The 27,067-nt window shown below is 33.2% G+C and overlaps 1 protein-coding gene across 5 annotated transcripts in view; it reads right to left on the bottom strand.

Annotated features, from left to right (window-relative positions):
* Positions 1–27,067, bottom strand: part of NOVA1 (NOVA alternative splicing regulator 1) — a 165,638-nt gene that overhangs the window by 44,078 nt on the left and 94,493 nt on the right. For 4 of the 5 annotated variants that reach the window (XM_069106016.1, XM_069106014.1, XM_069106015.1 and 1 more), the window contains one exon: positions 1,905–2,071. In XM_069106016.1, coding sequence (XP_068962117.1) covers positions 1,905–1,985 — 81 coding nt within the window. In that variant the 5' untranslated portion in view covers positions 1,986–2,071. Of the gene's footprint in view, positions 1–1,904; positions 2,072–27,067 lie in introns of those variants that run through there. The other variant, XM_069106017.1, reaches the window with a different exon arrangement.

The raw sequence follows: 27,067 nt of genomic DNA, 5'->3' as shown, positions 1-27,067 counted from the left end.
CATAAATAAAATTACAAAAAATTTATGCAGTGAGGTTTATGTCATTTTTCCATAAATAAGCTGCCAATAATCAGATTTTTCATCCTACTAACTTCATTTTGCTACTTTCAAATTCAGATCTTTTTCTAACAACTCCATTATCCTCACCATCTATGGCAGTGAGAGAGAGGAAGAGAGGGAGGGAGGGACAGAGGGAGAGAGAGAGAGAGAGAGAGAGAGAGAAGTTGAGGGTAGAGTGTTAGGGCAGAAATTCCATTGACCCTATATCTGTGGGATGATCTAAAAAGTCCTAAGCCCTTGGTGTTTTTTAAAATTTTTTAAAAATTTTCTACAGAGGTTCAGATATCTGTAGCTATGCTGGGCAAGCTAATAACGATTTCCATGGTATTAATCTTTAAAATTATTTTTATGCCAATGTTTTTTCATAATTTCTGAATATGCATCATAACTAAAGTTATGCAAAGAATGGTAAAAAGGATAACAGAAAAAGCTGACGTTGTTTACTGTTGTTAAGTTTGTAAAAATTGAATATTAACACACAAATACATTCATTTTATCAATTTATAGAGACTGAATTTTAGGTAATCTATAAACATAATGTAGAATTTTACATTAAAATTAACATAAAATAAAATATATATTATACTATAAAATCGACTATATACTTTCTATAAAAATACTAGGGATTCTGCATCACTAGTGAATATTATCATAATTAGGAAATTAGTTCACCATATTTACATGAGAGTAACAAAATATATTTACACACATCTATTTTAATATTAATAAACACAATAGGCTTAAATGTTTTTAACATTATCAACTCACAAGGTTAAAATATACAAGTTTAGTTAAGTACTGCTTGGCAATGCATTACACTATGCCATATATGGCTATTTTAAATTAATCATATATGGTATTTATATATGACATATGTATGTGTGTATGTCTATATACACATACATACCTATATACATACACACAATATTGTAAGGATAAATTAAATGTCTAGGTCAATCAATGAAGTAACAATGACCTTTCTACCAAGGTACATTATTGTATCCATATATTGGTCACGACTTAAAATTAGCTAATCTCACAAGGCTGAAATACAGATCAATACTTCACTACTATTATACAATGTTAAACATATTTACAAAGTAATTACAGCTTATGGTAAGATTTTTTTTTTTACCATATATATGTAGGATTTCCTAAATTAGATCAGGCCTCAATATATTAGAAATTAACCAATTAAATTTTTGGTTACAAAAAAATCTCTTTCATAAAAATTAACATTGTGTTATAATGTCTTGTATGAAATAACTATATATTTACATATAACAAAATACTTGATTAAAAAAACAAACAATACTTGTTATGTATACAAATTTGTTAATATTTGTATATGTAAGTATAAAAAATGTTGAATATGACACTTGAATCAGCAAATTAGAATTTCATAGGCCAAAAACAAAAACTATGGTGTCGACTCCAACTATGATTTTTAACCAAAGGGTTTTGGGAAATCTGTGGGTGTTATTCCTCTTCATGTTTTAGTGGTGTTTTTTTTTTTCATAGCTGATGAAAAAAATGAGTCATGCATTTTTAAATGAATAGAAAATTCTACAACTTAACTAGCATGTGTCAATGGACAGTATATAAGTTTCTAATGAAAAAAATTCAAGTGTTTACTCCTTGATATGGTAGTTTGTACATTTTAGGAGGGGGGCAAACAACTATAGAACAACAAAACAAAGGAGGTTGTAGTGACATTTTTTAAGCCAAAAAATTACATACTTAAAAGTTATATTTAAAATTAATGGTTTACAAGACCATTTGTTTAAAAGGCATTTGTACTAAGTTGCTAATGTTTTTCTTTCAATTCCCAACCAAACACTCACTTGTTTGATGCGGTCTGGATTAACTGTTGTCTGAGGTTGTAGAATACTGACTGGTTCTGTCTTGGCCACATTTTGAGGCATTTCTCGAATTTTTTCAGCAATGAAGCCATGTACTGCATTTAGTGCTTCTACTGTTCCCTGGATCAAACACACCCGTTCTGTAGTGCCTGTAGAGAAAAAAAATTAATATTCACAAAATTTTTCTTGTATTGTTTTGAAAATCAGGTAGCTAGTTATCTACTTATCTAAGAACATCAAAAAACAAGTTGGATATCTGGACTAATATGAATAATGTCTTTTTTGTAACTCCAATTTACATATTTAGTTTATTTGAGGGCCACAATATTAAGATGTAGGGAAGGTCTATTTTACATTCATTTTGTTCCTCTTTTCCTCCTCATTTCTGTATGGGAAAATAAAAAGCATACTTTAAATCACTCAGTAATTTTCTGGTCAAAAGTAGATGTCACTCGGGACTCCTAATTGTGGTTCAATATAAAGGTATTGGCTTCAGAGAAGTCTATTATATTCCTTTATCAGTAAACAAGAATTTATTGTCTACTAGGTGCCAAGTACTATGCTGAGCATGGGGATAAAAAAAGAAAAGCAGGTAAACAAACAAAAAACCCACAAAACGAAAGCAAACAAAACTAGTACCTGCTCAGAAGGAGCTTACAGCCTAACAGGGGAAACAACATGCCAACAACCATATTGCAAACAAGGATAAAATGGAGATATGCAATAGAGGAAAGGCTTTAACATCAAAGATGATTTGGGAAATGATTCTTGTAAAAGTTGTGATTTTAGCTGGTACTTGAAGAAAGCCAGGGAAACCAAGGAGTAAGAGAATTACAAGGAGGGAGGAAGGACAACCAGAGAAAATGTACAGCTGGAAGATGCATCATCTTGCACAAGGAACAGCAAGGAGGCTAGTATCACTAGACTTAAGAGATTATTGGGATGAGTAAGGTATAAGAAGCCTGGAAAGGTAGGAGGGGCCAGATTATGAAGGTCTTTGAATTCCAACCATAGCCCTTTAAATTTCTTTCTCCAAATACCAAGGAAGCATATGCAGTAAACACAGGGGTGTGCCGACAAAGAATCTAGCAAATTATTCCCTTACATGTTGACCTGAAGGAAAGAGACTAATTAATTTCATCAAGGATGGTTTCTCTGAACTTAGCTAGGATGTTCACTGAATAAGAAACAGAGTTCTCTAGGTTCACACTTGAAGCATTTCAATTTCGTTGTTATCTGTCAATGCTTGTGCTTTTCTAGTAGTGAGTATAAGAACTCATCGTCACATAATGAGGTATCAGTTTAGGGTTTTAATAGTGATATGATCAGGCATAAAAATATTTAGACAATGGTATTATTTTCCCTGGAGTTTCTAGTTTTATGTATTATAAATTAAACTTTTGCTGGCTGCCTTTAGAGGAAATAATTAGGCAACCAGGATTAGAAATATTAAATACATTTTTTGGGAGGGAATTTATTACTGAAATGTAAAATGTACATGTCATAATTAGTTAATGAAACTCACTAGAAGGATGGGGTACACATTTTCAAATATTAAATATTTCAAATATTAAACTTTCTACTATTCATAGATACGATCTTAGAAACACAGAAAAAATATCTTTCTTAATGGGCTGCCATCGACCTTTAACAAGGAGAAAAGGTACTTCTACTTTAGACAGAGCAAGTAGAGTAGTTCTGAATGAAACTCCCTAAGCAAAACCCAGTAGGGTTTTTTTTTTTCACAAAAAAATTCACAAACTTTCACAAACTTAAATATCAGCAACAGTATCTCACTATTTTATTACACACACATACACACACACACACAGTCATTTTAGCACCGTGCTACTGATCATTTTCAATACCATTACTATTAATTTTCTGGCGTTAATCAGCAAAAAATGAAGTTACTTGTGTGTATATGATCAATTTTATCTGTTCATTAGATTTATATATAGCATTTTACTGTACAAAGTTAATGTATAACTAAATTTGATCAATATATTACAACCATGAGAAGAAACATGATATAGAGCTATTAAATAGTAGCATGGTGAAATAAAGAGTCAGGCTCAAATCTAAGAAGAGCTGGGTTGTCTTTCTTATTTTTGATATATACTGGCTATATGACCTTAGACAAGTAATTAACTTCAGTTAAGTTCTAGACAGTCCTCTAAGATGTTCTATTTTGGAGAAGGTACTGACTTAAAGTGACAGAAGGAGTTTCCTACCTAGAATGTCTATTATTTATTCCTATTATATGTACTTCTATTAATATCATATATTTCTATTATAGCTATTATCTTATTTATTATGGATCTTATTTCTTCAACTACTAAATTCAGGCATTTAGAAGGCACTCAAATATTTGTAATGGCTTAATAAAAAAATTCTAGGATTTTCTTGATAACCATAAAAATTCTGAATGTGACTTTTTCGCAATTAAAAATTTTAATTCATATTTTATGAAAGCAAGTTATATGGATCTGTTTTAACTTCTGAAGATAATTTCCATAGTTTCTTGAAAAAAGCCTTTGCTTCTTAGAGACAGTGTCATTTCATAGCAGAAGTCATTCATTTCACTTATATATACTAGATTTTGATAAAGATGAATGAAATAGGAAAGTTGACTCAGTGCCTAAATGAGGTAAGTTGTGATTCACTTTAAATTTAAGCATAAGACAAATGCACATATGGCTTACTAGGGAGTTACACACAAAAATTCCACTTAATCACACCGAGCTCACTGATTCCAAATATGCACCACTTAGGGAATGCATACATGTATGTCATTGCATGTATGTTATATACACATATAGAGTCACATAAATATAGTGGAATCTAAAGTTCACATTTCATTTTATGTAAATGATATCCTGCCTTTTTGAAAGAAATTTAAAATATTATAAATTTAAGAACAGCATTATAGAACCTTCAAATTCAGAAATATTTGCAAATACAAGAACATTTCATTATATAGCACTACCCATTTTATAGAATATTAAATATAATGCATAAATCTATAAGCTATAAATAGTAAGGAGGCTGATTTCACTCATGGCCTATCTAGTAAGTCTCATTATATTATAGTTACACATCTTAAAATTTAAAATTTTAATTTGCTTTGTCTTTAATTTCTGGCCAGTATTTCTTAATATTCCCAGACTAACTGTATATTTATAAATATAGGACTATAGAAAACACCATCGTTTTATACTATATATTTATCTGATAAAAGCAAAAAAAATTTAAAATAGCTTTTAAAAAAATTTCATTTTTTCCCAAATTAGCATACAATTTTTTATTAGTTCTGGTCAAAGGTTATTTGCTATTCACTTGTTTCTTATATATAAAAAATTCCAAGCAAATCTTAAATATGTTTATATAAACAAATATATGTATATTTGAAACCAGAAATAGTTAATAGTAACATAAAAGATTTCCCCAACAGCTATTAAACTATGACTAAAGTACATCATTCTTTTTTCTCTGGAAAGTTTCTGCTCTTATAAATCAGGAAGAAGAATCAGCAGTAGTAGTATACCTATCCAGACAGATCATTTTCATTTACTTAAAAAAATTGAACAAATCAAGATAGTCAGAAATGAAAATGGGTTATTTTTATAGCATAACCTATTATAGAACATTTTAACAAAAAGCAATGATTCCTTTTATTACTGTATGCAGAAAATTGTCTAATATAATATAGGTCTGAGATCTTAATGTACTTTTTTCTCTCTCTTAAAGCAGCCTTTTCTTTCTCAATGTTAACTCCCGTGGTTGTTGTGTAAAATGATGCAATTCTAAAGGGATGCTCTAGGGAGTCTTTACAGGGATGTATTAATTGTCCACTAAATGACAAGAATGGATCTGGACTGATCAAGACAACAACTGTTCTTCTGTAGGTCAGCAGACAACATAAAACATGGATCAGGTTACACTCGTGCTTCTGGAGCCAAACATGAAGTGCACTTACAGGGATATGTACTGTCAAAACAGGGAAAGGAAACCAGTCAAACCTAAATAGAAAATTTCATCAATCCTGGCACAGACTCACTAAAAAAAAGATTTTTACAATCTATGTTGTTTTAGCAACTGCAATTTAATATGATACATAGCATGTCAGACATCAGACTGGATTCCACTATTTTTCACTTTGTATAGACCAGTGCAAAGTAAATGAAAATTACTGAACCATGAAGAAATTCAATTGTGTAAAAATAAATTTCACACAGCGTATGAGAAAGAACTTGGAGATAGTTCACAATTGCAACACATTTTTTTTGAGGATGAAATTATCTCACTTTCATTAAAACTAGCATAACAAGGAAAAAAAACACAAGGAAACTGTACATCCACCATTGGGAATTGCTTTAAATCTTAGAAGAGATACTGTCATATTCTTCCACTGAATTCTAACAGCTTTTCACTCATAGCATAGAGTAAAATAATTTGTATGAAGGTTATGCAAAAGGAAAACTGCTAGGTATAAGCCAACCTGTATAACAAAAATGAACTATTAAATCATTGCTATTGGTGAGAGGTTTTTTTTTTTTTGGTGGGGGGGGTAGGAGTGGAGAAAGCACCATTTAGAAAGCTTTTAGGTTCCATTTATGTCTACAGTAAACTGCAAGTTATTTATCATTTTTAGTTAACAGTAGCTTTTATTCTCTGCAGATGACTATTAACCAAAGCTTAAAGTTATTTATATAGAAAATGTTTTCTTTTTGTGCTGTATAGTCTGAAGATACCCTTGAAGCAAACCTTTAATTTAAAATTATTTCTTAAAAGAAATGACAAAAAAATGCCAAGGAAAGATTAAGACTCTTTGCATGTACCATAATGTAAAATAATTTGCATTTTTGAGTTTTGCAAATTTAAATATGCTTATTTTCTATTTCTAAGAAAGGTTAACTTTAAAATGGATCAGAAGAGGGGATAGGAAAACTCCATGTTTTGCAAACATACTGCAGATTTTATTCAAAGTGAACATAAGATACGACAGAAGTACCTAATTATGGGATTGCTATTTCAAATGCAGGAAACAGACCTGCAACTTCTTTGGGGTAGGCAAGCAGATCTGCAACTGTCCTATTAGATAGTGAACTCCTTAATAGCAAGAATCATCTCTTACCATAGGCCCTCCTCCCATTTAGAAGGCATTTAAATGTATATGGACTGACTTGTGGCTGTTCACAGCCTATACTCTGTAGAGAGCAGCTTAGCAGTTCAGTGACTTGCTTAGGGTCCCACAGATAATATGCATCAGAGACAGGACTTAAACCCCAAAATTTCTTGGTACAAATTTGGCATTTAAGAACATTTATCAAATTATTTTAAAAATCAAGAAATACATTCTTCACATTAATGGTATCCTTTTAAAGTATACAGGCAGCTAGAATAGTGCAGTACATAAAGCACTGGGCTTAGAATCAGTAAGATTCACCTTTCTGAGTGGATATCTAGTTTCAGACATTTACTAGCTGTCTGAGCCTGGACCTTAACCCTGTTTGCCTCAGTTTCCTCATCTATAAAATGAACTGGAGAAGGAAATGGCAAACCATACAATATCTTTGCCAAGAAAACCCCAAATTGGAGCACAAAGAATTAGATTTAACTAAAACAAATTGAACTTCTCTTCAAAGTATAGTTTAGCAATGTAAAACTTAAGTATTAAAAACCTTTGCTATCTTTGTTCTACAAAAATTAATCTGAACACTAGATGGGGTCATAATCCTTGAGTGAACCATAACATTAATTTAAACTGGGGTCCAAAGAAATTAACTTTCCTTAAGTACATTAAAAAATAGCTCTAGAGCTATTAATATCAAGCAAACTCCTTCACTCTATGTCCCCTCAATTCCCGTATCTTGTAATTTAATAGGCAATATATTTTTTGTTTGTTTCTTGTTCTACTTATGGTTAGAAATAAAGGAAACAGCTAGCACAGATTATCCTAAAATCTCTGGCTCTAAAAGACTCTGAGTCTTGCTTCCTTAGCCACTGAACTTTTCTCCACACAGACCAGAGTTTTATCAGCAACTGATCCTTAACCAGCTGAATGAAGAATGATCTTCATCCTAAGGTGGTAGTTTTCAAAAGTGATGCAGAAATACAGCCCTTTTTACAATCCCCCTATGCTTATTTTTTTTTTTTTTAGCAATTGGGGTTAAGTAACTTGCTCAAGGTTACACGGCCAGTTATTTCTGGGTGTGGTGCTATAGGAGCCCAGATTTCCAGGTCATCCCGACACTGGGGCAGGTGCTCTTACTCGCTGTGCTACCTGGCCACCTCCCCCCCGCCATGCTTTTAATAAAATAATCTATGCAAATATTTATTGAGATGTTTATAGCATAAAAACATCATATACATATAATTACATTATATGTTCCATTCATTGTCACAGGAATATAGACACAAAAGGAATATGTAAACTCATCTAAGTCCCCACCCCACCTCACTGCACTCCCCCTCCCCTGCTTTTCTTTTTTTAATTGAGAGAAAAAAAATTAATTCCAGAGAATTTAAGTGCCTTGTCCAAGGAACAGAGCTGAGGTTCAAACATAGGTTTTCCTACTCCAAACCCTAAGAATTCTTTCTGCTACGCCGAACTGACTTCCAAAGGCAAAAAAGAAAAAGTGATGGTTTGCTAGAGATCCCCTTCAATCTTTAAATCTCCTAGCTATAGCTTTTTACTGTATCTGGGGAAAGGGGAGGAGAAAAACTTGGGTTTGTTGCTCCACCCCAGGGGGTATGCTTTTTAGTAGCTCTTGGAACTGGCCCAAGAAGCCTCCTTGACTCATGGCTGGTTGGAGGATGAGAAGAGGTCCCTATAGGTGCATGGTGGGCAGGAGAGGGACATGTGGAACAGCAGCATCCTAGCACCTGAGTGCAATACTGGCTAGCTCTGAGGGTCCCTGGGTCCATGGTAGGTGAATGGGCTCTGACTCCATCCACTAGTAGGGAGGGCTTGATGGAAAGGGGCATCTGATTGACATCCATCTTTGCCTCCTGTCTCCCTTCATTACCTCATATGTTATACTAATCCTGTCTTTAAAATGTTCTCAAGCTAGTATTCAGATTATTATGGTCTTTGTTTCCAACTTTGTTTCTCATAATTTTCCAATATATGATATCTGTCTTAAAGAATGTGCTCATGGGATGCTGACATAAGAGACTGAGAGGGAGAGAGTCAGCTTCAAGGCCAGGAAGATGTAGGTTGAATTTTGGCCTCTGACAAGTAGTGTCACACAAGTAGTGTGACCTTGTACAATCCTTTGACCTTCCATTCACTAAGTGATTCTCCAAGACTTTAAGTTAAAGAGAAAGTAAAGATGTGACTTGAAAATATGTTTACAGGAGAATGTTTCCTTACTGGTGGGTTCCCTATACCAATACAAACTGGACTCTATACAGGTCCAGTTCTATATTGAAGAGAAGGTACAGTCCTGCATTATCTTGGATTATTAAGGTCAATACTACTTCCTCCACAAGCCATTTCTGACTGCTCCTGCCCACAGTGATCTCTTCCGTGCTACTCTTAACTCTTCTGTAACACATATTCTACATGGTCTCATTTTATACTTAATTTGTCTTACACTAGAGTCTATGGGGAAACTGAATGGCACAGTGAATAGTGTGCTGGGCCTGTAGTTAGGAAGACCTGAAATCAAAGCTTGCCTTAGACATTTACTAGCTACATGTGACCACAAGCAAGTTACTTAGACCTCTGTTTGCCTCAGTTTATTTATCTGTAAATTGTTAATAACAGCATCTATCTCAGGGTGGTTGTGAGGATCAAATGATTTAATAATTGGAAAGTGCTTAGTATAATGCCTGGCACATAGTAAGCACTATATAGATATTAGCTATTATTATCATTAGTCTCATGTGCTATAGTCCTCTGTCTCTAAAAGTATAATGTAAATCAGCTACAGTGTGCAAATACAGTCTTTCATGGAGTTTTAGGTCTCTGATAACACCCAACAAACATTTCCCATAGAGAAGTCTGACACTAGAACACTGGTTTCTTAGGATCCCTTCAGCCTTTGGACCCCCAGGCCTTGCAGTGGTTGCAGGGGAATGAATTATGTCCAAATTATCACACCAACTTCATTTTCTTAATTAAGAGTATTGTTTTTATTAGGTGAATTTTCTAGTTCTATACTGATCTTCAAGCACTATTTCCCCAGGGCAGATTTGTTTCAAGTTCTTTTTTATTTTGTTTTTATTTCCCAATTATCTTAGGGCTAATTCAGAGTAATGTCCACTTTATCATTTCTGAATATATTATTCTTTCTCAGAACCAACTGCAGAATATGGAAGAATACCTCATTTTAAAATCCAAAGGCACTTGTAAAAGGACTATAACTGAAAATATAATTAACAATGAATATTTTATTCATAATTGTTTTTAGGAAACAGCACCAAAATATAGTTTAGTCAGATGAATTCCAAATGTAAAATAAAAAAAAATCTCAGGAATATCATCTTATGCCACCCTAATTAGCATTTTATTTTCAAGTAACACACTGTTGATGATAAGGAAAGCATTTTTTTATAGTTTAAAATATATATTTTGTGCAAATTATCGTAGTACTAAGCTAAATTTAAACTGTAAAATACAGAGGAAAATAATTTCTCACATTACTTTGGACGAGAATAAGTCTCATTTTAAATTAGATGACTTAGAGTTATATCAAATCAAACAGTGTAAACAGATACCAGACAAAGCAATTCTCTTCTGTCAAGGGAGAAGACAAATTAATATAAAAATCAGGGCAAAGTCTAGCTTATGGAGTTCAAGCAAAGTCCATGAATTACTGTTCTTTTAAATATACTGCCTATGCTGCTTCTGAGGTGATTCTTCCAACTTGAAATATCTAATTCAACCCCCAAATTTCAGGGGGAAAACCAAATTACAGACAACTCTTTAATTGGATATGTAATTGGACCCATGATAAACAAATTAGCATATATACACAATAGAAGCTGAAAGGGAAAGTTAAAGGGAATAGAAGGGGGAGGAAAAGGCAATTTTCTGCTGAGACCAATTTATACTACAAGGAAGAAATTGAGAGTATGGCTCTGTGAAAATGTAATCTACTCTCAAAAAATCACATTAAAGAAAGAAAAAACACCTCTTTTCCCTCGCAAAATATGAACTAAACTTGGCATTGAGATACCTAAGTCTTGCTCCCCCAACTAAAGCAGAAATAATACCACTGGTCTTCAAAGTGGAACAGAAGATTTAGCTAACAGGGTCTAAGACAGAATAGTTTTGAGTGTGGGTCTGACAATAGACTTTACATCTGATATCTAATAATTACCTAAGTAGATAAAGGCTCATCATTATAAGGCTGTCCACTAGGCAATGATTTATGGCTTGTTTTTGTCGAAAGCAACTTACGTAGACCAACTACTCAGATTTGTGATGTTTCAGTCACAACAATGATATCACAGACCCTATACATTCAGAAATTAAGTGTGTTGATATTATTTCTGTATGACTAAGTATTAAGGGTCAGTGATGTACACTTATTGGAGATACAAAGATGAAATAAGACAGCCCTAGTTTAAGAAGCTTCCAAAAAATCAAGGGACAATAAGAACACACAAACATTTGAAACACAAAGAATACAAAGGAGAAATCTGAAGTGCTAGGAGTGATTTGGGAAATGAGAGATCATCTCAGGGTGAGGAGGAAGGAAAGAAACTACAAAAGGCTTCCTGAGAAGCTGGATAGAGAAAGATGGGAATAATGTCAACAACAAGAAATCCTAGGAGGAAGGAGGAAGTCAATTTTAGACACATGGGGTAGTGTATCAATGATAAAAAGATGAACAGGCGTTATGAGACTGGGACATGGTAAGTGCCGCCTCTAAAGCACTGGATTAGAATTCAAAAGTTTTGAGTCCTGGCTTTCCTCCTTCTTAGCTGTGTGAGTTAGGCTAAGTCACAGAACCTGAGTCTTGGTTTCCACATTGGTAAAATGGGGATATAAAACTTGTATTATTTCATCTGACAAGGATGATCACATGCGAAACGTGAAAGGATATTTTTAATCTGTAATCACTACATAATATACCCTTTCTTATAAAAATATCTTTCCAAACAATCTTAACAGTTTAAATTTTACCCCAAAATTCTTCCCCCAAATCAGTTACTTTTTTTAAACTTACAAATAAATAAGACATACCATCCCCAGAGAAGAGTTCACTTTAGTGCAAGAACTGTTTGCCTGGTATTTATATCTAAATAGCTAATTTTCAATTAGACAAAGCACAGGAACAACACAAACCACGAGTATGGAACATCCTAGACTGGACATAGATCTTTCCCACAGGTTGCTAGTTTTTGAATTAGGAAGCTCTTAGCTCAATTCGTCCCCCCTCCTTCTCCACCATGACCACCCTGCCCCCCCCCCCACAACTTCGAGACAAATCACTTAACCTTTCAGTGCCCCAGATAACGCTTTAACTTAGAGTCTATAGTTTTTTTTTTAATTATACTTGCATTTCAATATAATCTTCTTTGTAATCCTATGTATTTTATGTATTCAAAAACATTTTCTGAGAGATGGTCCATAAGCTTCACCATACTACAAAAGGGGTTTATCACACACACACACACACACACACACACACACACAGAGCTCTGGGACTATAAAGACTGAACTGGCGGAAGAAGCTTATCATCAGGAGCTCCCTATAGCAGTGAAATCACAGGTTCAGAGGCAGGAACTCAGAGCAACCAGTACAAGTTAAAATGAATCAAATTTTGGCTTGATGTCAGTAAAAAACTTCCTAAAAATTAGATCTGTCTGAAAATGTAATGGACTACCTAGAGCAGTGGCAGGTTCCTTTCCTTGGAGATAGTAAAGTCAAGTCTGGCTTACCACTTACTGGATATATCAGAATGGGGACGCTTTTGGTGAATGGGATGGCACTTTAGGCACATTCGAACCCTCAAATTCTGTCAAAAGCACATGTGCACATGGATTTCTACTATTCACCTGGGTAAGAACTATGCAGGACTTAGGGGCTTATATTTTTCTTAGCTTCTAAGACAGTTTGCAGTCTCCAGGTTATTATATAAGTATACTCTTGGAGTCAATCAAACTACATAAGTACATTTTTGAACCAAAAAAAAAATCCCCTTAAAAAAAGATTTGTTTTGTGAAATTTGGATGCAAAGCGTTGCATTTGAGGATCTAGAAGGCCATATGTGGCCTCAAGGCCACAGGTTCCCCACCCCTGGTTCTTGTTTTTCAATCATGTCCAATGCTTTGTGACTGACCCCATTTGGGATTTTCTTGGGAGAAATACTGAAGTAGTTTTGTCATTTTCTTCTTCTGACAATTTTACTAATGAGAAAACGGAGGCAAACAGGCTTATCTAGGGTCACACAGCTTATATGATTTGAACTCAGCAAGGCCAGATTTAAACTCAGCAAGAAAAGTCTTCCTAACTCTAGGCCAGGTACTCTATCCTCTGAGTCACCTATGTATCCAACCTAAGGACAGATTATAGAGTAATATAAAAAAATCCTTAATATAGAACCCATAATAATTCAGTAAAATAATACAGGGGTGCCAACAACTATATGTTTTAATTGGATGTCAACTCATACAAGTGCAGAGATGAGAAAAGTGGGGAGGGAGATTTGGAGTGGTAGGAGTGGAAAAAAAAATTGTATGTGTCGGACCCCCTTTCCCAAAATACCTATGTCTACGTCTCTATATCTCTTTCTCTATCTACACACACATATATGTATATCTTTTTGGTTCAGATAGAACTAGAGCTAGACAGAATAGATTTCTTTCTAATGCTCATATACTCAAATCTTTTTCTTCTCCCCTCTTTTCGGACATCTCTCTATTCCCTTGAATTAGCAACATAGTTATTTAAACTACCCGTGACTTATGAATTTAATTTTAGACAATATACTAAGATTTTTCTCAGAACAATTTCTCAAGACAAATATCTTAAGTGACTTGACCATGGGAAATTAATTGCTTTTTCATTGTTGGATAATTTTATGAGAAAAGAAATACATGTTTTAAAATTCTTCATTTCTTTGTACAAAAAAGCCTTTATAAAAATTGATTCCAAGTCTAGTACATAATGAAAGATATACACAATGACTGACCTTCTTTGTGGAAAATGGACCACTATCAGAGAAGAATAATAGTATAGGATTATGTTCAACATTTTAAGAAAGATATTTCAGATCAACAAAAGCACTTAAGAAAATTTGCTTGGAAGGTAAGTTCAATTTGCAATTACAGTCTTTATGCCATCCTACATTTATGAGTATTTGATAATACTTCCTCCTACACATACAATTACTAAAAGAAAAAAAAAACATTTACACAGGACAAAATACTTAAGAAATTGTAGGCCCTGACATATCTTATATTTCAAAATAACTGCCCTTTTCTTCAGGAAATTTATTTTGAATGCAATTATTTCTTAGATTGTATGCTGTAAAACCTGCCAAAAAACCTCTATAACCTGTTTGGGTGTTAAAGTAGCATGGGGCAGGCTGGAAATAGTTTAATAATGAGTGATCTCATTGACATGATCAAAGAAAAAAAATTACTTCTGGAAAACTGAGAGGATCTCCATCCTTATCAGAAGATTGCCCTGAAATCTACTTTTAGGTGCTGATTTTACTAGAAAATATGGACATTTCAAAGTTCCTTTATGTTAGTGGATGGAGAATTTTTTATTCAGAACTTAAGACATTAATTTCAAAAGTAAGGCTGTGAGTTGCCTTAGAACACTCATTTAATTCATTATTGAGTCAGATTTATAGGTAGTCTAATAGTCCATCTACAAAGGTTTCATCAATTCATCAAGAGGCACTTGTTCATTTAGAGTCTACTTTGTGTGTCATAATCCTGGCTTGGAGCAGCTAGGTGACACAATGGATAGAGCACCAGGCCTGGGGTCTGGAAGATTTCTCTTGCTGATTTCAAATCTGGCCTCAGACACTAAGTGACCCTGGGCAAGTCACTTAACCCTGTCTGCCTCAGTTTCCTCATCTGTAAAATGAGCTGGGGAAGGAAATGGCAAAGATATGACCCCCAAAACAACTAAACAACAACAAACAGGGAAAGTCCTTCCTCTGTACCTATTACTAACAACCTCCTCCCTGACTATATAATACATTTCTTGCATACTTCTAAAATGAAAATTATAAAATGAAACAGGAGGCATTCAGGAATCTGCTACATGACCTGCAAAATATCTAATCATTTTTTCTGGGCTTATGGATTATGGTAGCAGAGTAAACAGGTAGAAATTAACCTACTCTGATATTTAGATTGTTTTTGGAAACTCATCACTCTTATTAACGTACAGGAGGCTCCTTAAACAGGATTCATTTTGGCATGCACTTATGTCTAAAATTGGGGATTCTTTCAGTACGTTTGAAACTATTAACCGTTTAAAACACAATTTTGGTGGTAGGCCTTACAGGAAAAAGAACACACTGAACCAGTTCCATAATGGTCTTAAAGACCAGGGCAAAGGACTAAAAACTACAGATACCTTGCTAATACCAAATACCCTCTCCTACCAATCTACTGACCACTGAAGAAACTTTTCTCCTCCTGTCATTTCAGCTCAATACAACTAAATTTAATGTCAACTCAATACAATTCATTTATTGAACACTTGCTATGTGCCAGGTACTAACTGGGGATACAATGACAAAAATGAAATAATCTCTGCCACATTGAATGAAATATATATATATATACACACACACACACACAAATATATGTATACACACAGATAAATAGGAAGTTAATACAGAAGAAATAAAAAGTAACTTGGGGGCACTAAAAACTGGGTAGAAAAGTCAAGTCCTATAGATGTGGATTCCTCCTGGTCAAGCCATATTTTGAAGGAAGCTAGGGATTTCCCCCCTTTCCTATCAATTCCTAGGAAAAGCACCACCATTTGCTGAGGATATTGCTTTCTCTTCTCTTGAAGTGGAAAATTTTTTTTTTGTTTGTGTTTTGTGAGGTGATATGGGGAATAGAGGACCATGAAATCAAACAGCTTAACTATTCCTGCAAAACTAAAAAAAGAGTTTGTTGCTCCCAAAGAAAGCCTAGAGATACTGGGAATTGTTACTTTTAATATAATGGCTACTATCTAGTTGCTCTAATTCTGGGAAAAAAAACAAAACAAACAAAAAAAAACTTTTAAATGAAACAAGTATTAATTTCTGTGTTAGATGAGTCATGAACAAAATACTAGAGAGGGATAAAAGTTTTCCTCATAACTTTCCTACACTGAGAAAAGAGAAATATACTTTTCTTAGGACATAAGAATGAAAGGGTAAAGGAAAACATAATCGCATTACAAATTTTATAAGATTTCACTAGATCGCCTGAGGAAGGAAAGGAATCTTATTTCCCATTTTCATTAAATAAGACTAAATGACTTAGTAGTCTGAGGTCCCATTGTTAGTGATAAACGGAGTTAGAACTAATAGTTTAAGACTAGACATATAAACCCCATATTTAGCATATATAGTTATTTTACAGCATTGATAGCTAGATGAAATGCACTTAAATGGTAAGATTATCTTTTAAATTCTAAAATTAATCAAATTACATTTAGTTATCACAATTAAAAGATTTACTATTTTGACAATTTTTGGTATGGTAAGAGAATAGTTTTGTTAGGTGTCAGGAGGTTTTCATTAATGTACCTAGCAATTTAAAAATATTTATTCTACTGAGGAAGGCAAATAAGTAGTTTAGGTATTGTCCTTTTTTTCTGACAAATTTCTTGATCTCCTTTTCAGAAAGTTTAAATGAAAAAGTTATTCAAGATCCAAGTTTGAACATTTGAAGAAATATTAAGACGCATTAGATCTAGAGACCATTCCTGTTTTATTAATTTTCAGCTATTAAAATTAGTACTTATTATCAGAAACAAATCATAATATTCATGCTACTTCAAATGAACACAGAACATTGTATAATCCCTTTTCTGATGTCCTAAATTATACTTATGAAAATGAAGACACAAAAAATGTGACTCAACTTTGAATCTTATGTTTTTATTCCTGCAATGAAAATATTAATAAACCTTAGCTTCCAGGATTATTTTATTTAGTTGTATAAGAAAGGAAATTCTAATAAGGAGAGTTTTGGGAAATTTTCAATTAAAACATTAATGAGTTAGAGGAAAAGTGTAAATTATTTTAAATGATTTCTGGAATACTTCCAAATACGTAAGTTGAAAAGGAAATTCTTTTTGCTGTCATTCTGCCTCGACAGAAACCTACTGTTCTCTTCTCTTTATGTAAATAATTGGCCTTTAGAATTTATGTAGACTGAATTTTATTTACTGCACTAATTGTGAATGCTGTATGGATTATATTCTGCTTTAGAACATGAGCCTTTCTATATTTATAAGGTTCTTACCAACATGTCATGGAATGTAAAACCTATGGGACTTGGGGACCTTAATTTAAGCCTGTGGCACTAAAGGTACAGCTGTTCATTTGCAAGTAATCATTCTAGCTACTGAAGCCATAGAACATTAATTTAAAAAAATCTGTTTCCACCTCTTTTTTAAATATTTAGGCATGCTACAATCAGCATTATATTGTATTATAATTCTTCTTACTAAAACCTTCCTTATTTAAAATTTAAGTTACAAAGAACTTCAAAATGTGGATCTTTATATGATAAGCTATAAATTTGACCTGCAGATAAATACAAAAGTATTTGAATATAAAGATAATGCAATTTCCCCCCAAACACAGAAGTCATTATGAACTTAACTATCATGAAGAGATTGTTAAGAGAGGTTTGTTGAATTTTAAAATTATTTTAGAGATCTGACTTTAACACAGTAATAACATGTAAACAGATTTTGTTAGCTCTAAACTTCTTCATTAATTCTTAAGTATCAGTTACATATAACTGGTCTTTGAATCTAAAGGGCAGAATGCCAAGTCCAACTACATGAATGTAATAAAATTCTATCATGTTTACTTACAAAAGCTTTTAGAATTCTAAAATTATTATACAATTGTAAAGCTCTGTTAAAAAGAAATAATGCTTAGAACTATTATTTGTTTTTACACAAAGGAAAATAATGCTAAAATGATGTAACACTTTAGCTATATTATATATCAAAATGGGTTCATATATTTATTTTGATATAGTCATAAAACTGATAATGATAGTAACAACAATAATAATAGCTTATATAGTCTTTTAAGACTATCTTATTTTATTATCACAACAATCCAGGGAGGCTGGTGTTACTATTACTCCCATTTTACAGATGAGGAAACTAAGGTATACAGAGGCTAAATGACTTGCCCAGGGTCACATGGTTAATAAGTGTTGGAGGCCAAATTTGAACACAGATTCTCCTAACCACAGGTCCAGTGCTCTATCCACTGTGCCACCTACTTGCCTATTTTAAAATTCTAAATTGAAAAAATACTAGACAGTGTTTGATAAAGGCCTTTGAGTATCAGAAATTTAACAAAGGCTTTTTTCATATATATAAAAATATGTATTTATATACATATATACGGTGTTCATATATGTGTTGTATGACACAATATATATATTTTTAAAAAATGAACAAAGCAGGTGATAAATCAGATACAACCATAACGAAAAGCAAAGAAACAGCATGTTCATGTGTACACAATCTTAATGAAAAACTTCCTCATTAAATGAAATCCCTTCACATTACAAGTATTTATTAACATTTATATGAAGATATAAAACTAAGGTTGTCAGTCTATTGAGATCTGAAACTTTTTTAAACTATCTCTTTTCTCATCTTTTTATTATCTGATTTCTAGACCTTTTCCCAAGAATAATATTCTGATGATTATGAAATTAAATGGTTCTAATGAAAAACACATCAAACAGATTATCTCACAGAAACTTTCTCCAATGATAATAAAATCTCATTTGGACTCAGGAAGTATAACATTCTTAATGTACATCAAGGAAAAAGAAGTGTCTTAAAAACTGAGATTGAGTTTGGAAGTTAAATAGAACTAATGGATTAAGACTATATTTATATACCTTGGTATTCTTTTTTTGGGTTAAGTAACTTGCCCAAGGTCACACAGAGTGTCTGAGGCCGGATCCAAACCCATGTCCTCCTGACTCCAGGGCAGGTGCTCTACTCACTGTACCACCTAGCTGCCCCATACCTTGGTATTCTTAATGCAAGACATAGTCATCATAAAGTTATCAGGAAGAAAGCTGTGGCAGTTTTCTATTGAAGTGACTTACTGGCATTCTGAAGTTAAAATTTAATGGGAGAAATACCATTAAATAAATAATACCTTGTAAGATCAGTCTTAACATAATCTCTTTGGAGCAATAAAATGGACAAGGATTTTTGAAAGTATCCAAACAAATAGCCATAACAATATAAATGAAACAAAGGGCCCCTCACCCCAAGGCAGTAATAGAAAGATTAGTATCTTCCTCAAAAAGGAGGAAGAGGAACAGACAGAAGTTACCTGATCAAATGATAAAAGTTTAAAGTTAAAAGCTTAAGGAAATGCTTACTTCTGGAATAAACAGGCAGCACTTCATAGAATAATAGTAAAGGCTGACAATAGCTGCGTGTTTTTTTTAATAGAATGATTGTTTTAATTTTTTTTTTCCTTTTATTTTTTGAGGGGGAAAGCAGGACAATTGGGGTTGACTGGCCAAGGTCACATGGATAGTAAGTTTTAAGTGTCTGAGGCTGGATTTGAACTCCAGGGCTGGTGTTCTATTTACTGTGACACCTAGCTACCCCTAAATGCATGTTCTTTGACAAAATGTAATCAATATTGGTTTATCTCCTGAATTTTCAGCCTCTCACTATTTACTAGTGCCTTTCTTACTGCTTTCAAACATGACCAAATCTCCCCATTCTTAAACAATCTTCACTAGACCCTCCCTTCAGGTAACTGACCCTCAATCAAGCTCCCCGAAACAGTTATCTATACTAGTTGCCCCCACTTCACACTTGTCTATAGTTCCTTCTCACTTCTCAATCTTTTTTTGTTTTATTTTTAAATGAAATTCTATTTTCTGTTTCCTCGATACTTTTAGTAAATAAAGCTTTCAACTTGGTCTCATCACTCATCTAAAATTGCTCTCTTCAAAATTAACAGCTGCTATCTTAAATGCCAAACTGATGGTCCTCATTCTTCTTGTTCACCTTTCTCCTGTCTGATGCAATTGACACACAGACCTACCTCTCATCCTATATACACTCTCTTCTCTGAGTTTTTTTGACACTGTTTTCTCCCTGTTCTTATCCTAAGTCTCTGGCTGCTCTTTTTTAAGTCTGCTTTTTGCTGGCTCATCATCCATATAAAAAGTCCCTTATTTTGGTTATATCCCAAGATTTTCTCCTGACCTTTTTCTTCTGTCTGGACATTCTCTAGGTGACTTTATTAGTTCCCATGAGTTTAATTATTATCTCTATGCAGAGAGATCTACAATCCAAGGCTCACCTCTGACTTCAGTTCTGTGTTACGAACTACCTGCTGGGTGTTTCAAACCAGAAGTCACAGAGCTACCTCAAACTAAAATGTACAAAATAGACCCCATTAGTTTTTCCCTCAAAACCTATCCTTCTTCTAAACATCCCTATTTCTGCCAAAAGCATAATCCTTCCTCCAGTCTCTTAGATGCATAACTTCTGCATTATCTTTGACATATCTAATCAGCTGTCAAATCTTATTCTTCCTCCCTCCATGACATCTCTCCTAACTTATCCCTTCTCCCACACTGCCATCACCTTAGTACAAGTCTTCCTCACTACTCACCTGGACCACTGCAAAGTCCTCCTAATCGGTTCCTCTGTCTAAAGTCTTTCTCCACTCTAATTACCCTCCACATAGCTGCCAAAGATTATTCTTAAATGCAAGTCCTAACATTTCACTCCCCTACTCAATCAACTACAATGGCTTTTCATCACCTCTAGGATCAAATATAAACTCTGAACAAATACTTGAATTTTTAAAGTCCTACACAATTTTGGCCCTATCCTATCTTTCAACCCTTGTTATTAATTACTCCTCTTTCCACATTTTGTGGTCCAGCCAAAAACTAGCCTTCTCTTTGCTCCTCATACATGACCCTCTTATTGCCCGTCTCAATTTCTCTGCACTAGCTTTCTACCTTTCCTGGAATGCACTTCATTATCACCTCCACCTGAATGAATACTGACCTTGCTTTAAATACAGTCAAGTACCATTCTCTAAAGGATGTCTTTTGGGAGTCCTCCTCCCCACCTAGTGTTCTCTTTCCCTAACTACCTGCTATATATTTGCTTATATATTTATATGTGTATATATGCCATCAATTTGTAGCTCCATTTGTACAGTACAGCATCTGTTACTGAGTAAGAATTTAATAAATGCTTGTTGATTGATAAACTATTAGAAAATAAACAATAGAATTCAAGACAAAACCCCAGAATATCCTTGAGAATTCATCAGAAAAAGTAAACTGGAGCATCATTACAGATAAAAATGGTCCACAATTATGTAGACATAACATTAAGCTGTATAAATGTAAGAACAATAATTTTAACAGATACCACCATTACTGAATATTCATGACCTCCTAATTACATGGAATGAAATGCCCCTAAAATACGAAGACCAAGTAGAAGAAATAAAAGGTATGTGGGAACAGGATAAAGTACATACAACTCCTCTCATCTTGTCTTATACTGAAAGTTGTCCTGAAGACAGTTTCATTGAGCCTATAGACTTTACATACTATCCGTTTTATTTGTTTATAAAAAGCAAACATTTTATCAGACAACACAATAATTTGAAAAACATTAAATATAAAGGAACAAAAGTAGAATGGCAACATGTTCCAGGATCATTTCTAGATGGACTCTATCAAATATAAGAATGAAAATAATGATAACTCACAATGAAACATTTTATTAATCATTTAATGTACATAGATGACATCTAGTAGTATGCCTCCATTAAGGAGAAAAACACATCAAACCAATTCTTCCTATCTGGAGTATTTCTCCAATTCCATCAAAGCTTAATTTTTGACTAGATAAGTGTCAAATTCTTATTATACACCAAGGAAAAACAGAAGCTGAAGGATTTAAGTATTTGTAAGATTCACCGTTCTCCATGAGTCCAATCTGACTTCCAGATGGAATCCTGAAACTCAGTCTCTTAGATTTTCTAAGAATATATATACTAAAAATTCAAAACAATGAGTCCAAATAACATTACAGAAAGATGGAGATGTTGTTTAATGTGTTTTTCAACAGAGTTGAAGTGTTTTTCAACATTTTTCAACAATATTCAAAAGATATATCTTTTTATGCTATTTATGCATGTGAAGTTATGTTTTGGTATGACTTTATTATTGTTGTTAAGGAAAAAGTTATGATATGTGTAAGTAAAGAAATTTACTTGGATCCTAAAGTCAAAGTTCAAAAGGCAAATATAATTAAGATCTACAAAATACTAGTCTTAATGTACAGTGAGATGCACAGTGACTGTTTTGGAAAGCATCTCAACAAATATCCATATATCATTAACAAAAAATGCAAAGTCTATTAGAAACAAAGAAGGAAGAAGGTTAAAAAAAAAAGAGCATCTGGGTGGCATAGTGGACAGAGCACTGGGCTTAGAATGAGGGAGACCTGGGTTCAAATACTGTCTCAGATACTTACTATATTACCTTGAGTAAGCCACTTACCCTTTTTAAACCTCAATTTCTTCATCTGTAAATGAGGGTGTTAGATTCAACAGCCTTTAAGGAACTGAAAGGTCACTTTCAGCTCTAAGAGTAGAGTCCTATGATCCTATTATGTCAGATAATAAAAAAAAACTCAGAGCCTGAGAATTCAAAAAATCATTTTAACTGAAACAAAAGTATTATAACAGCTAACATTGCTGTCTACAATCTTAGTAACTTAAAGGTAAATTGTAAAAAATTAAGAACAATGTTTTTCATAGATGCTACTATGTCAAATATTAATAATCTCTACTTTTAATGGAATGAAAAGCCATCAAAATATAGACATCTAAGGGGAGGAATTAAAACCATATGAGAATACTTGCATATTATTCCTGTTATCCTATCTGCTATTGGCCTTTTCCAGAAGATGCTTTTAGAGAGTTACCAGAAACCCAACTATATTCAATTACAAAATACAGGTGTTTTTTAAGGAAAAAAAAAAAACCTGTGCCATCTATCCACAGAACATTCCCAGTACCATTTCTATCTGATGTCCATAAAAACATACCCATAAGCATTTTAGAGTTGAAAATGATCTTAATCATAACCATCATGTGCTCCTTCATTGACCTCTGTGTGATAACACTAATTTGTTATAAATTGACATTCTACTTCTTGCAGCCATCATTAGAAAATATGGTTTTATGAAGACGGACCTTTTTTTTTTTTTTAGTATAAGGGACAGATAAACAAATCAACATTATCTGTGTTACTATGAAAGATATGACAATATGCTGCCCAAAGGATCCTTTCAGAAATTTTGAATCTAAGTTATCGGCTACTTGGGGTGAAGATTCCTTTTCTGAGCATTACTTTCTACTTTTTCACATTCATCATGCAAATAAGTGCTATCTTTATAGTGGTCCTGTTCTATTGTTAATTAACTACTTTTCCTCTTATGCCTATGCCTTTTCCATAAACTATTTCGTTATCTTGTTTTACATATATATGACACAAATACATATATATATAGACATACACATTATACATAGTATACATATAATATATATGTATACATATATGCTATTTTACCCCAATTAAGGCAACTGCTGAAGACTGAGAGCCTTTCATTTAGCACAGGTTCCAGGTACACCATAGATACCCTGATCATATATATAGTATTAGTCCTGAATGGCTTATTTTAGAAGAGAAATTGGCAAACCAAGACTAAACAAAATCAAAGGAAAGTTAAGAGGATGAGGAGAGGACCAAAAACCATCCTATATAAGGATTTGTTGAAGAAACTGGGATCACAGCGTAACAGAGACTCAGAAAAGGAAGGGAATTTAGAGATGATCTAGTCCAAATCGTTCATTTTAAAGATGACCAAACTGAGGAACCAGACTCTTAAGACTTGCCAAAAGTCACATAGGAAGTAAATGGCAAAGGTGGGATTAGAATCTGGGATAGTTGTTTTAGAAAAGAAAAGATACAGAAGGAATCCTAAAGATTTTCATTATTTCATGAGTGTCATATGGAAATTAGACTTATTTTTCTTGTCTCTCAACAACCATTGCAGGAGAAACTGGTAGAATTTATACAGAGGCAGATTTTAACCCAAAATAATGAAAACAGTCCTGAATATTAGAGCCGTCCAACAAGATAATGGGGTATGAAGCTTATCATCACAGAAGGTGTTTTCACATGGAAGATGGTTTACCATTTGTTGAGGATATTGCAGACAAAGTCCAGGATTTGAGAACAAGTTAGACTAAATAAACTCTAACATCCCTTCTAAATCTAAAAGCATCTTTCAGTAAACCAACTGGAGAAAAATCAACATATTCAACCTTAATTTTATGTTAACATATTACAAAACTGGAAATACTAGTGCTATTGGCATCTTTATAAACTGTATTAGCAATGGAGTTATGTACAATAACAAAAATCCTAAACTGCTTAGGTGTTAATTTATTATAACACATAGAACTGTTTTGTTTTAAGGTATCTACAGTTTATTCCCTATAACACAATATTTCTGATCTGATTAGAACATGCCACAAATTCTAAATACAGTAAAATCCTCTTAATTAGAACTCTGATAAAGAGCACACCTACTTAATTGGGAAGATTGCAAGAGAACAGTTTCAGCGTAAGACATTTTAGTAGCTCTAAAGAATGGATTAATGGCATGACTAGGTTCTAAGTGGCATGCCTGGTGATTTCTGAAAGTCTAGTCACAGTAGTTAACAGGTGTGAATTGATGATTGGAGCATGTTTCCAACTGAGCAGTCCTTTGTTCACTTCAGGCTGCCTCCTTGCCCTATTATAACTGCTAAAGAAGCCCATCTCACCTTAATGCATATCTTTTAAAAATGTTTTACGATATTAAAGAAAATGTATTTCTAAAGCATTCTATAAAACCAGGCCTATAAAGACATGGTTTGGTGGTTCCATGTTTGATAAAATCAATACTTTTTTTTTTTGTTAGTAAACTGGGTTTTCTTGAGACACAGACTATTTGCCTCCCCCCCCTTCAGAATCAACTTATAGGTATTTTTTTTTTAATAACCATGGCTCACTTTATACTGGAAGTACTGTCTTTGCTATGTCAGATCAAGTTAACACTCCCAAGGGGAATCATGTAGCACAGTCAGCAGGAAAAAAGTTGCCTGCTGTCTTTCCATTAGACCACAACACCACAGGTGATTATTTACTCCTCATACTAACCTCATTCCTAGAAGAGCTACAAATTTAAAACATACAATCACAAATGTTTACCATTTTATAATAATAATAGTTTCAAATTTTCTAACCACCACAAAGCACATGCTAGCAATGGAGAATAATTTCCACATAACCAAGATAAACTACAGATAGGTTCAACTAATGAAAAAAACAAACAAACAACAAAAAAAAAAACCCAAATAAAAAAAAAAACTTCGACAAACTACTGACCAAGTAAAGAAAAACATAAGAAGTGGGGAAAGATGTGGAGAAATGTGGAAGACAGGGAAGTCATAGGATATATAGTATACCAGTAAGACTCCCAAATTTTTGAAGCATGAGGTTTCTTTAGAAATTTTGTGGACTACAATATTCTATCAGTATCTGCTATCTAAGAAAATGTATAATGACAAAGACCTACTATAAATTCAGTAAATTTTTCAATAATTTATAATTTATTAATCACATCAATAGCTACAAATATTTGCAAATGAATAATATGTGTATATATGCATATTTTTCATTTGGTCAAAGTAATATATGTATCTTTCCCTAAGTATGGATAGATATTGTTTTTCACACACTGTATAAAATTCCTCAGTCCCCAATATTTGATATTCCATAAAGCAGAACAATTGCACTATACTATAAAAAATGACCAGGGAACCCAGGTGAGTGACATTTTCTGATAAGAAAATCAACTCACTCTTAACCATAACAGTACTTCAACAGAATAAAGCAAAGAAAGAGGAAAATAAAACCCAGAGTAGTTTACAAAGTACTCAAAAATACTTCATGGCTCAAAATTGCTCAGAGGTCTGGAAGCATCCAAAATATATTTAGCATGACTGATTTTAAAGAAATACATTTTTGTAACTAAGTTTCTATTCTCATCCTGGACAAATCAAAGTGGTATTCCAAAGGAAAAATATACAGCAGTGGGTGTTGGAAAGAATGGTAGCCTAAAAAAAGTGAGCAAACTCTTTTTACAACAATGTTTTCTATCAGCTAGAATATAAATACTCTATAACATATTTCTTTAATTCAACAAATATTTATTAAATAATGCATATTTGTATGAAAAGCTGTTTTAAGGTAGGGGTTGAGCAAGCTACAAAGTTTAAACAAGACAGTCCCCACCCCCAACAGAGCTTACAGTTTTATACACTGACACATACTCAAATAACTTTAACACAAAATAATAAATGATGAATACATAAAATAATATAACCAAAGTTCTGTGTGAAGTCCAAAGATGGAATGTTTTGATTACCCTGAAGTAATATCTAATCATTTACTGTTAAGTCCCAAATTTTAGTTTTAAGAGGACAGATGTGTGAGAAGCATGTTTTCTGAAACTTAAAAAGTCACTTATGTGTTTTCAAAAATGACCCTACTCTCCTGGTTCATCAAAGTTTTAAAACAGAAAAGTTAGAAATATATGTTCTTCGGTTCCAAGATTTAGAGGTAGATGCAAATATATAGATCTAGTCCAATCCCCTCATTTTACAGAAGATGGAACGGAGGCTAGAGAGGTAAAATATTAATATCAAAAATCACACAACTAGAGAGCTAATTTGAACCTCATTCTAAATTCAATGTTTATTCTATGAAAGGTGAGGATGATTATTATTTTTGTGATTTCAGAAATCCCTATGTTGGATTATTTTATTTATTT

This window comes from Petaurus breviceps, unplaced genomic scaffold, assembly GCF_028583685.1.
Source record: "Petaurus breviceps papuanus isolate PSGF00001 unplaced genomic scaffold, PetGlider_PUasm1.0 77, whole genome shotgun sequence".
NCBI classification, from domain to species: domain Eukaryota; kingdom Metazoa; phylum Chordata; class Mammalia; order Diprotodontia; family Petauridae; genus Petaurus; species Petaurus breviceps.
Note: the sequence above shows the minus strand (reverse complement) of the source record. Positions and strands in the feature narration are given on the sequence as shown.